Genomic DNA, 12,389 nt, shown 5'->3' on the forward strand with positions numbered 1-12,389 from the left:
ACAGTATACTGCCAGTACATATACTAGAACCTCCTATACGCTCATAAACATATTAACCAATATAAAAAGAGTAGTGATGTACACAGTGTCAATACTCGAAACAAACATAAACTCGCAATTCCATCTACTAGGCTCCGTAAAATTGCTAAATCTTTTAAAGTGGATTGTGTTATATTTTATAATAAACTCCCAAATGATATTTAAATATTACCTATTAAATTTTTCAAATGTATCGTAAAAAATAAATTAACATCTAAGGCCTATTATAACGTGGAAGATTATTTGAATGATAAAGATAGTTGGAATTAATGTTCTAAATTTTGTTAATGAATATTGTTATACTCATTTGAATGCTATTGTAACTTTTGTACTTCATCCTGACTTGCACTAAATAATTTATAAAGTTCTACGGTGAATAAAAATTTTTTTGACTTTGACTTTGATATAAAAAAATTAATACAAAGAAAGGTTGCCGAGTTGTAATAAGAGTTTGTAATAAACGCAAATAAAAATATATATCATTTGCAGACACTTATAGTCAAAAGAACTAAATCATTTTAATACTGCTTAGTTAGTCTTTAACTTATCCACAATGTCTTCATAATTTGGATTAATTATTTCTGCCACTAGGTTTAAAAGGCCTTAATTGTGCCTGTAAATATAAAAAGAGTTTTGGTTGGTTGGTTTAAATTTAAAAAATAAAACAAAAACATAGGAAGTGTTCCATATCTTATTACTTAATATCAGCCAAACAAAGATATTTCGTATTATCCGTTCCGAGCTGCCTTTACTGGATGAAAGGAATATTCCTACCAAATTTCAAGCCTCTGTGCCTAATGATTCTTAAAATTGACACGTTTCGCCTCTACACGAGGCATCCACAGAAGATGTTGACTCGCAGGACTCTCGAACGAGAGTCGAATGAGACTCTCGAAATATGTGTCGCATTCGTTAAGGACAAATCTAGCAGAATTAATTTAAACCAATATCACTTTACTCATGTAGTTCAAGGAAATGATACTTGACCCGACTGGTATTGCAAGAGACGATGGCAAGAGACGTGACGGTATGAGTTTGATTCCATGGAAGGTTGGCCGGATGCTGGTATGGGATGCAACCTGTTCAGACACGCTGGCCCCTTCGCATCAACATGGAACTATCAACAGAGCTGGTGCTGCTTGTGAAGCGGCTGAAAAAGCTAAAGCATGCAAATACAGGGGTCTAGACTCCGAACATGATTTAGTTCCATTCGGGGTCGAGACCCTTGGTCCGTGGGGTCCTTGCTTGTTTTTTATTTCTGAATATGATCTATTATAATATGTATTAACCATAAAAATTATGAATGTCAAAGTTTTCTTTTTTTATATTTACTGCCACATCAGAAAGGGGTGGCAAGGAACTCATTATCAGCTTCTATTTACAAATCATTTCAATTACAACATATAATATGTAAAGTGACGCAACAAAAATACTCCAACGCCAAATGCTAAATATATTACACAAGTAAGTCAAAAAAAGTAAATGTAAATGAATATGTAAAAAACAAGAGTTATTGAGTACCTACAGTTGATGAATCAATCTACACACACCGTAAATAATACAATAACTTTAATTTTAAAAACATGAAGCAGAGTTTCTGGTAACAGGTATCATCCTACCATCACAAGTAGTGCCCGTTCACGACCATGACGTATGAGCCAGCTATCGCCTCACTCTCCTTCCATATTTTAGGGAAGGGAAAGACCCGTCCCACGTCGCCGCAACAAATAGTAACATTTGAGCGAGCATGACGATGCTTGCCACGAGAACCAGCTAGATTATGGGTACCACAACGGCGCCTTTTTCTGCCGTGAAGCAGTAATGTGTAAGCATTATTGTGTTTCGGTCTGAAGGGCGCTGTAGCTAGTGAAATTACTGGGCTAATGTGACTTAACATCTTACGTCTCAAGGTGACGAGTGCAGTTGTAGTGCCACTCAGAATTTTTGTGATTTTCAAGAATCCTGAGCGGCACTGCATTGGGTAGAGTATCAATGATTACCATCAGCTGAACGTCCTGCTCGTTTCGTCCCTTATTCTTATTAAATAAAGAAACCAACACTTAAGATAACTCATAACGTTTATAATAATGATGATTATCTCTTAGGACACAGTGTATTTGATTCCGCGCGGTGACACAACCACCAGCTGGTGGGTGTCTGGCACCGCTATGACCATGGTGGCAGTGGCCACGGTCAGCGGCAACGTGTCTGTGGTGGGAGCACTGTGGCGCCTGCGAAGAACCCCCCTCCACTATCCCCTCATCAGCCTGGTGGTGGCTGACTCTCTTGTTGGCATCGCTGTGCTGCCCATTGCTGCTGCGAGAGAACTCTTTGTTTTCCATTTACGTAAGTATGTACATGTAATTTATAAGAAATTTTGTTTTGCACACAGACAAAGGCTATCCTCCGGGATAACGACGGGAGGTAGGTGGTGAATGCTCATGCATACCAACACAGCCTATGTCTGCCTTGGTTATGTGGGAGTCGCGTAAAAACCTAAGTGCCTACCCACTTAGCACCACCTGAGGTAGGCTTTCGGCAAGTACCCTCTAAGCCTTCATCGAAGGCGACCTTCTCTTGGGAAGAGTGAGGTGCAAGCGGCACTCCCTTGGGAGTATCCGCTGGGACATTTATAAGAATACCATTCTTGGACATTGGTACTAATGAGCTTAAATTTCTAAAGCACATTTTTACTAATCACAACTTTTTCGTCCTAATAAGATTTTATGCGGTGATTACAATTCGTTATTTCATGACCATTTTTATAGTGTGTAGATGAATTGAGTGACCGATTATTTTTGGTCAATTTTGATCTGTCAATGTGTGCGTTAGCTAGTGGTTTAATATTCAGAATACTAAGCAGCTAATGTAAATATGTAACAATGAAAATAGATTCGCTTTCTTTTTCTATCTTTCTGTAACTTTGTAAAAGATTAACTTCGCACTCTCACGTTAGTATATTAAAGGTATACACAGATATTCACCGAAACAACGGAAACATCTGCAAAATAAAATTGAAATCAAAATTTGTGAACGATTTGGGACTCGAACCCGCGAACTTTCGCGTTCCGTTCGAGTGCTCATCCACTGAGCCAACCGTTCGAGTGAGGTTGATAAATCTTGAGTGACTTGTTCAACTCTCAGGTTGTGGCTTCATCTACAGGATCTACTTGACAGTTGATAACCTGCTCAACCCTAATATTTGCATATTAGGACATTGAATTGAGTTGTCGCTCTTTCAAATCTAATTTAAATTTAATTTGAAATAAAAAAAAAATCTTTGGCCGCGTTGGGCACTTTTTGGTAGGGGAAAATCTTATCGGTTCGCATCACCGACATTCTCATGGCGAATGGCGCACAAAATCGCAAAAAAAATGAATATAATATATATAGTTAGACACTATTTGGCTTATAGCAGTATATCTGTTGCTATACAGCTGACATATCAAATCTCATAAGTGATATTGAATGGACAGCACTAATGTTAATACGTCAGCTGTATAGCTACAGATATACTGCTGTAAGCATTTCGGTGACGCAAAGTCACGAGATTTCACCTATCCAAATAGTGTCTAACTATATATTCATTTTTTTATAGTTAGTGCATTTAGTTTTGTTTATCGGGTGCGCCAGTCATAAGCATGTCGGTGACGCGAAAAAGTGCCCAACGTGGCTGTACCCAATTAATTAAAGATTTTGAAGTGTTGTCAAACTAACGAGATTGTTTTTGAAGATTTTCAACGATTACTTTTCATTTAGTGAAAAAATAATTTGCAGCGCGTTTCGTGTGTGCATTCTGGAGCACAATGGATGTCCTCTGCTGTACAGCATCCATCCTTTCACTGTGCGCTCTTGGATGGGAGAGATGGTGCGGCATCACTACTCCACTAGCCAGAGCCAAGAGACATCGCATCGCCAGACGTCTTGCTTATCTAGTCTGGCCAATAGCGACTGCTGTGGCTTTGCCAACTGCGTTCATACCTTCGCCACGACACTTCCATCCGGGAGAGCTGGCTAAAGCCTGTACTGTTAATACTAATATAGGGTAAGCAGTGTTTTCTGAATCAGATTTTAAAATCATCAATATACATGTACTCTTTTCGTAACTCAAATATCAATGAAAATTAAAATCATCTAGATCACGTACCTACACTCAATCTGTGGAATGATTTTTTGTGAGGTTTTTTTGTGTTCAGGTTGACATTACCTGAGTACTTTACAAAAAAGCGCGTACCGACGGCTTTTTTGTTTAGATGAGAAAAATACACTTCATGTATTTACCCCCTGAAACAGGGCCCGACTAAAAACCACCCCTTTGGTAGCTAGAATGCTTCTCCAGCGACGTAGGGAGTCCCATAAGGAGACTTAAACCTCGGACCGGCTGTGTGCTTAGGGACAGAAGTGAAGGTCGCTTATGGTCAAACTATCGACGGCATCACAACACCCTCTAGCATAGATAAGACCTCTCTTTGTGTTTTTTTCATGACAATAAGGGACGAGGAGAGCAGGACTTTCAGTTGACGGCGTTTGATACGGCCTGCCCATTACAATGCAGTGCCACTCAGGATTCTTGAAAAATCCAAAAATTCTGAGCGGCACTACAATTACGCTCGTCTCCTTGAGACATAAAATGCTAAGTCTCACATTTTGCCCAGTAATTTCTCTAGCTACGGCGCCCTTCAGACCGAAACATAATAATGCTGACACATTACTGCATCACGCCAGAAAGAGGCGCCGTTGTGGATCCCATAGTCTAGCCGGCATCATGTGCAAAGGAGCCTCCCACTGGTGTTGATCCCACACTTGACAGTGTGTTAACAGTTCACATAATGACGTAAACATTGTTTGATTTCAGATATGTCTTCTTCAGCATTACACTTTCCTTCTACATTCCTGCTGTAATGATGGGAGTCATGTATGGCTTTATTCTGAAGGCTTTGGCCACCCCTCCACCAGTTCGGATGCATCGAGGGAGAATTGCAAATCCAGAGAAACAGGTTCGGAGGCATCCATTTATTACTTAAGTCGATTTTGATTATTTTTCTACACTTGGTGAGATGTCGAAAGATTTTGTTCGAACCCTTATCTCACTAGGATTATTCAATATTATTTAAATTAATTAAAATTAAAATTCATATGAACGTTTATAAGTAAATCTGTGCAAAAAAAATTATTTATGTACTTAAATCTTTTTATTCCTATAGAACTACTTATGCCTAGTTCGGGCAAGATTTTTTGTGTGAAATTGTTTCAATATTTTTATTAAAAAATAATATGTTGGTCTCAGTGAGTCATACATCTTTGTGCCGTTTGGTGTCGAGACACTTGGCCCGTGGGGCCCTGAGGCGCGGAGAATGTTCAAAATACTATCTTCGCGCTTCAATAAGGCTACTGGAAACCCAAGCGCTGGCAGCTATTTCGGTCAACGGATCAGCCTTGCTATCCAACGGGGTAATGCTGCCAGTATTCTTGGTACGCTTCCACGTAATGATAGTTTTAATTTTATGTAGTCGTAGTATTGTAAATATAGTTATAAGATTTGTTTTGATTTGCCAGTTCGACCCAAGATATCAACAATCACCGCGTCACAACACAATGTATGTATATGTATATCTTTATATATATATTTATTGTGTGCGTGTGTATGTCACTGAACTCCTCCTAGACGGCTGGATCGATTTTGACGAAACTTTCTGTGTGTCTTCAGGTGGATTCGAGGATGGTTTAGATTCTCAATTCCGTGCATATAATATAATTCTCCTGTTCATGTGTATGTCAGTGAACCTCTCCTAACGGCTGGACCGATTTTTCAAATTTAAGACGTGTGTAAAGGACAACGTCTGTCGGGTCCACTAGTTTATATATATAGAATTAGATTTATCGTATTTTGTACCAATATATAGGCTATGCCTAGTTTGTTTTGATCTATGTATGATTGTAAAATCAATAATTGTGAATTAATAAATAGGCTATATTAAAAGCTGACAAATCTTTATATTATATAACTAAAATTTACATTACTATGATTACATTAAATTAAAACTATCATGACGGGGCAGTGTATGAAGAATACTGGCAGCTTAGATAATTTATAAGTCTAGATAGAGTCTCTTCCTGTTAGACAACTGATATAAACAGGCCAAGAATATTACTTTAGTGTGCGTGTGCTCAAGGGGTTAGTTCCAAACTGAATTCTTTTCGACGTTTTGACAGCTGTCTTAGTCTATCTAAGCGTATGAATGATCTAAGACTGGCAGCATTTCTACGATGGATAGCTAGACTGATCCGTTGACCGAAATAGCTGCCAGCGCTTGGGTTTCCAGTAGCCCTAAAGAGGCGCGTTGTACTTTGCACATTCTCCTCGCCTTGACACCAAACTAAATAGGCTAAGATTGCTTTATAGATTAATTTTTAAATGCTTATAGGAGGATCAATCCCCGTGTAAGCCAGTTCGACCCAAGATATCAACCATCACCGCGCCACAACAGAATGGAAGTAAAGCCTCTCCGTAAGTTATTATGACTCTAAAAGCTGCTTAATTATTGTATGAGGGTTTATATTATATGCTATTTAACTACTGCATTCTGTGGTTTACTGTATAGATTGTTTAGTTCAGGTACGAACCCTCACCACCCACGAAGGCTTACGATCCATGCGTCACTCGAACTCGATTGGCTCAGTTGTTAAAAACGCTCGGACGGTTCGAGTCCCGCATTGTTCATAAATTTTGGTTACAAATTTCATTTACATAGATGTGGTTAGAAAGGTCATTCTTGGAATGTACCTTAGCACAGGTGGGGATGTATTTAAAAGTAGCCATTACTGAAGGGAACAAGAATAACACAGCATGTAGGAAAGGCTTAATATTTGAAGAAACCAGGTAGTTATGTGAAAACCGTGGCAAATATAGATGAAGCCACAAGGATATGATCCCCACCATCTGGATGTCTGGCGTTCCTTTATAACAGTTCATAAAACAAGTTACAAATGAGCTTGGTGTTTCCAGGATGATACGATATGGGTACCTTCAAAAAAAGCGAGTTTACCTTTATAAATTGCCGGCAATGCTCCTGTGATTTCTCTGGTGTTGCGAGAATTTGAGCGGCAGTGATCATTTAACACCAGGGGACTCGTTTGCCCTCCTTTTCCATAAAGGGATGGTAGGCATACCGATTGGAGGGGTTGGGTTGAGAGCATTGGATTCATGACCTCCCTGGGCGCAGCATTGAATTCACATCGTCCATAAAATGGTACCTACAAACTGGTCCATCATCTCTGACCTTACCGAGAGACGTGCGTTATTGTATGTATTTATGTCTAGGCTTTTGTATTTGTGTTTCAGCTTCAAAGGCCGTTGTAACTTAAACATACCAGGCCCAGCGAAAATCCTCAAAGTATTATCACCAACCAAATCACCGGCTATTCCGTGAGTATTCTGAATATTTATGAATAAGGTTTATTGGTTTCTTCACCTTATTATGCGGGTTGAACCATAGACTCTGAATATATTAGCGTATGTATATCTTGACAGACCAATTAATGCTTGACCAATTTTGATTTGTCAATGTTTGCGTTAGCTGGTGGTTTAATATTAAAAATACTTAGGGGCTAATGACTTGTCTTGTGTGTTTACGAATTGTTCATCAAAATTGGTTACAGTAACTGTGGATTTGCTTTCCTTTTCTTGTGTCTCGGTTAGGTGTTCTTCTTTATTGTTCGTCTATATGCTATATGTTATTATATGGTTTCCACTAACAATTTCGGAACATTCAGTTCAATATTTTTGGTTACTATAATAATTGTTTCTCAGATTTTGGATATAATGTGAACATATTAGGTAAACCCAAAGAGTATAATAATATATAGGGAAAAGAGAGCCCTCTCTACGCATTATGAGCTGTCTATTTGAAAGCTGGCGCCATCTGGAGATTGGTCTCGAAAATAACTATATATAACCTCGAAATTATAAACTTCATTTTTAATGTTCTGACTCAATTAAATAACTAACTCTACATTTTAATGTAGGTATTGCAATTTTTTACCATATTGAAATTGCGCGTAGAGTTAGTTATCTAATTTTGTCACAATATAGAACATAAAGGATAGATTTAGTAGTGTAAATATGCAAAATGGAACACGAGGGCCACATACATCTGCAACCGCTAGACGTAGCCGCCATTTTATGACCAGTGGGCAGTAACACAATTAAAAAAAAATTGAAAGGTTTCAATGCGAGTGACAGCTGCCAAAGCTTTCATTTTCGGGCCAACTAACAGATGGCACTACAGTCTTCTGAAAACGTCACTTTAAGGTGTCTGTCCCACCCCTGGGTAAACCTAACGACATGTTTTGCACTGGCCCTTTGACGTACTAAGTACATCCTTGATAATAATTTGACATTGAAAAATGCTTACACAATTGCTTTCTATCACAACTGTGATATTTAATATAAAAAAATGTCTCAAGACATTTTAAATTTGATAGGACTATGCCCTAAAATGCGGGTGTTCATTCAGGGAGCAACACATGTCGCGACAAAAACGCGCCACACGCACAATTATAATGTTGATGGCTTTGTTCCTCGTGTGCTGGACGCCGTTCTTCGTCATGTTGCCTATAGGTTAGTATCACAGCTATTTAACTTTTTTTGTTTTAAATTTAACTTTAATTGTGAAATGATGCATGGTTTTATTATTATAAAATATTACTGATTTCTTATTCATTTACGTTTAATTAAATTTTTAAGTATTCAATTTAATTCCATAGGCTTGTGTTTGTATCTTATGTTTTTAAAATGTGTGTAACGCCTATAACTAAGCCAACACTAAGAATTGATTTTTTAATGTAATAATATTGTTATGCTTTTGTTAGTGTTTGTCTAGTTGGTGTTAATTAAATAAAACTTCATTTAAATAAATTCAAGTTTCCAGTAGCCCTATTCTCGTAACGAAACAAGGATTAAATTTAGTATTTTTGTAACACAAATTAACTGTTCAGTAGGTCTACTCTTATTCAACGAAAAACAAAGTTTTGATCGAAGTTTCGTAAGTTTCCTACTTCGGTTCCATTCGTTTCGAAGTTTCGTCCCGAACGTCATTGTTTGACATTTCGAATTTCTAAGCCTACCTACTCTTATTCATTTATGTCGCAAACTAAAATTTGAATATGACAGCCGTTTGTTCGGAATTTTAAGCTCAAATTGACGTAACCTATTGATTTCGTTTTCTATTGTACCTACCGTATGGTGAGTATTCTTGTAACAAGATCATACGTCAATAATTTTTGTTGGGAGATGCGTATTGTGCAAAATTTTGACGTTTGGTTGAGTTGACATCTTAAAATATCATATAATAGAGCATAGATAACCCTTTCTATAGTACCTAGTAGAAATATTTTATGATTGGTAGGAGCTTGTCGTTCAAATGCCATGGTTCAATTAACGTTCTAGAAGGATTATAGGAGGATACGGATCTAGAGCAAAACGTGGGTAGGATCGGAACGTAGCGTCAACGATTTTGAGAAATTATGTGAATAGCACCGCTGGCCTATATGACATGAGTGCCATTAAAGAAAAATAAAAGGCAAGAGTTGTACAAAGGTTGTTACAGTTGTTGACCTAAGCATTATAACCCGCTTAAATGTCACTGCTTGGGGCGGCGACATGGGACGGGTCGTTCCCTTCCCAAAAATATGGTCGACGGAGGCGATGACTGGCTATGGGTCATATTCGTGAACGGGCGATACTTATGGTGGCAGGATGATCATGTTTACAGAAATTCTCCTTCAGATTGTTAAAAATATAGATATTATATTTTTTCTAAATTCGCTAATAAAATTCTAACAGAATACCTATATTTATTTACGGTGTGTGTGGATGGTGTAACTAATGTACTCAATAACTTATGTTTTGTATTAATTTACTCTTATTTTTTTTACTTACGTTTGAGTATTTTTGTTGCATAGTAATGCAATCGGTAAAGTATTACCGATTTTATATTGTAATTGAAATGATTTGTAAAACAATGAACTTGTAAATGTTGATGTAAAAGAGTGGCAATGATTTTCTTGCCAATTCTTCTCATTAGCTCAACCCTTAACGAAGTGGCAGTAAATTTAACAAGAAATGTAAATTTTGACATTCATAAGTGTCAAGTGTGTCCCGTGATCTACATGAATAAAGTGATATTGATTTATTTTGATTATATCTACTGCCAGCTCTGAAGTTGCTAGTATTGTCTAAGATTGAAGGTCCCTAAGTCGTATCGGTTACGAAGAACTGCAGGTTATTTCGTTAGCTAAAAGCCACTATCTTCATGCAGATGATTGCAATATTTTGTGATGACTTTTGTCTTAGAAGTATCAGAATGATCCCAGTAGCTGTTATATTTATACCAATTGGAAATACGTGCATCGTTATCATAGCGTTTTGAATTTGAAATAAAACAAATAAACAAATAAAAAGGCAAATGATATTCTTTCAAATCTATTTTAAATTGATTGAAATCACTTTCTGTCTCATCTAGACTCATTATTCGACTGCGTTTCGGATACTGCATGGCAATGGTGTACGTGGCTTGGATATTTAAACTCTTCACTAAACCCTATCGTGTACGCTGCTGCGTCACCCACCGTGCGTCGCGTCATCCGAGCGTCTTTCTCGGGGAGAAGCTCCAGAAACGACTTGCCGATGACGCCTTGTGCGAGGCGAACCTAAGGTAAAATACCTCTATATTTTACTATAATTTAGATTTTTTATGATAATAATGACGATCAGGACGTTCAGCTAATGGTAATCGATACGCCCTGCCCATTACAATGCGGTGCCGCTCAGGATTCTTGAAAAACCCAAAAAATTCTGAGCGTCATGTGTGTTTCCAGTGATGACTTACGGTACCTTCGCAGATGTGATCGCTAACTATGGGCCTTATGAGAAAGCTCATAGTCGTTCAGGCAATGGAGAAGGCTTTGCTCGGAGTTTCCCTGCAAGATCGAATCAGAAATAAAGAGATCTGTAGGAGAACCAAGGTTACCGACATAGCCCGAAGCCAGTTGGTTGCGAAACTGAAGTGGCAGTGGGTATGGCACATAGCTCGACGGACAGATGGCCATTGGGGTAGTAAAGTCCTCAAATGGGACCACGTACTGGAAGACGTAGTGTTGGCAGGCCCACACAAGATGGACCGACTATCTGGTCAGGATCGCCGGAATACGTTGGATGAGGGCAACGCAGGACCGATCGTCATGGCGATCTTTGGGGGAGGCCTTTGCCCAACAGTGGACGTCTTCCGGCTGAAATGATGAATATTGTAGAAATCAAATTTTTCGATTTTTACCCCAATTCTTAAGTGTCAATGAAATAATAGCAAATGAAATACACCCTAAAAGGGGTCTTAATAAAAGATAATGTAAAATAAATACTTTATTTACACATTCAATTATTTTGTGTACAACTCTTTGGTATAAATCTACCCAGATTATTTTGTTTTAAACATCGAAAAATTGCACTCGAAAATACTGTAATAATGGAAGATGCGGGTTCCATAGATCTACACTTAAATAAACAATTCAACAACAATTAACAACAAATTCATATTATTTACAACTTATTATAAACTTTGAAAAGTACTAACATTATTTTAACGAATTTAAATTATCAGATAATAAAACAACATAAAATACTTGCAATTTAAAACAGGTCAATATCAAAATGATAAATTGACACATTCTATATCAAAAACTTCGGCTATTTCGAAATTGTGGTAGGATTTTTACAAATTTCAATTTATAAACGTAAAACAAGGCGATGGTAAGTACAACCTCTAGTTAATATTAATAAATACTTCGCTAAAGGTTTCTTTAAGCAGATTTAATCACAGATTAGTGTAATATTGTTTTAGTTGATCTCAAAATGGCGCCTACTGCCACAAGATGGCCGGTATACACAAAATGGCGGCGACGTAAATTGGCGGGATTGATAATGTGCTTGCGCCACCAAAGTCATTTGCGTCTGGAGAACACGTCTTGCATGTACATCTGCCGGCCAGACAGTAACCTGGTTCGTCTTCTTCAGAAACGCATTCCTGAAACAATTAATATTTTAAAATAACTTCGTTTATAATAAAAGACACCTTCACTCACTTTTCCTTCAATGATTCTGTGTATTTATTATTCATATAAAGTAACGATCAATAATGGAGAGAAACATTACCAAAAATTTATACCTATGTAACTTTTATGGTTGAGATTATGGTAGGTAATTTTAGCAATTAATTAATTAACTTATATTAGTTATTATTTGTGTATAAAGTGTAGGAATATCTTAACATTTTTTTTATTAAATGATATTATAA

At 37.4% G+C, this 12,389-nt stretch overlaps 2 protein-coding genes across 3 annotated transcripts in view; one reads left to right on the forward strand and one right to left on the reverse strand.

Annotated features, from left to right (window-relative positions):
* The first annotated feature begins 1,048 nt into the window (after positions 1 to 1,048).
* LOC126964710 (octopamine receptor-like) lies at positions 1,049 to 10,753 on the forward strand. The gene is made up of 6 exons (XM_050807988.1): positions 1,049 to 1,066; positions 2,145 to 2,385; positions 3,817 to 4,084; positions 4,895 to 5,044; positions 8,556 to 8,659; positions 10,563 to 10,753. Exons 1-6 carry the CDS (start codon positions 1,049 to 1,051, stop codon positions 10,751 to 10,753), a joined length of 972 nt encoding a protein of 323 aa, XP_050663945.1.
* Positions 10,754 to 11,445: 692 nt separating this feature from the next.
* LOC126964674 (prion-like-(Q/N-rich) domain-bearing protein 25) overlaps positions 11,446 to 12,389 on the reverse strand; it is a 46,128-nt gene continuing 45,184 nt past the window's right edge. For both annotated transcript variants that reach the window (XM_050807933.1, XM_050807934.1), the window contains exon 8: positions 11,446 to 12,119. In XM_050807933.1, the coding sequence (XP_050663890.1) occupies positions 11,955 to 12,119 (165 nt within the window). In that variant the 3' untranslated portion in view covers positions 11,446 to 11,954. The remainder of the gene's footprint in view (positions 12,120 to 12,389) is intronic.

The sequence above is a fragment of the Leptidea sinapis genome, chromosome 5 (assembly GCF_905404315.1).
Source record: "Leptidea sinapis chromosome 5, ilLepSina1.1, whole genome shotgun sequence".
Classification (NCBI taxonomy): domain Eukaryota; kingdom Metazoa; phylum Arthropoda; class Insecta; order Lepidoptera; family Pieridae; genus Leptidea; species Leptidea sinapis.

Excerpts from the sequence above, each read along its gene's own strand:
- LOC126964710 (XM_050807988.1), top strand. Across the intron at positions 4,085-4,894 it reads ACTGTTAATACTAATATAGG|ATATGTCTTCTTCAGCATTA; the intron begins GTAAGCAGTGTT and ends GTTTGATTTCAG. Across the intron at positions 5,045-8,555 it reads CCAGAGAAACAGGTTCGGAG|GGAGCAACACATGTCGCGAC; the intron begins GCATCCATTTAT and ends GTGTTCATTCAG.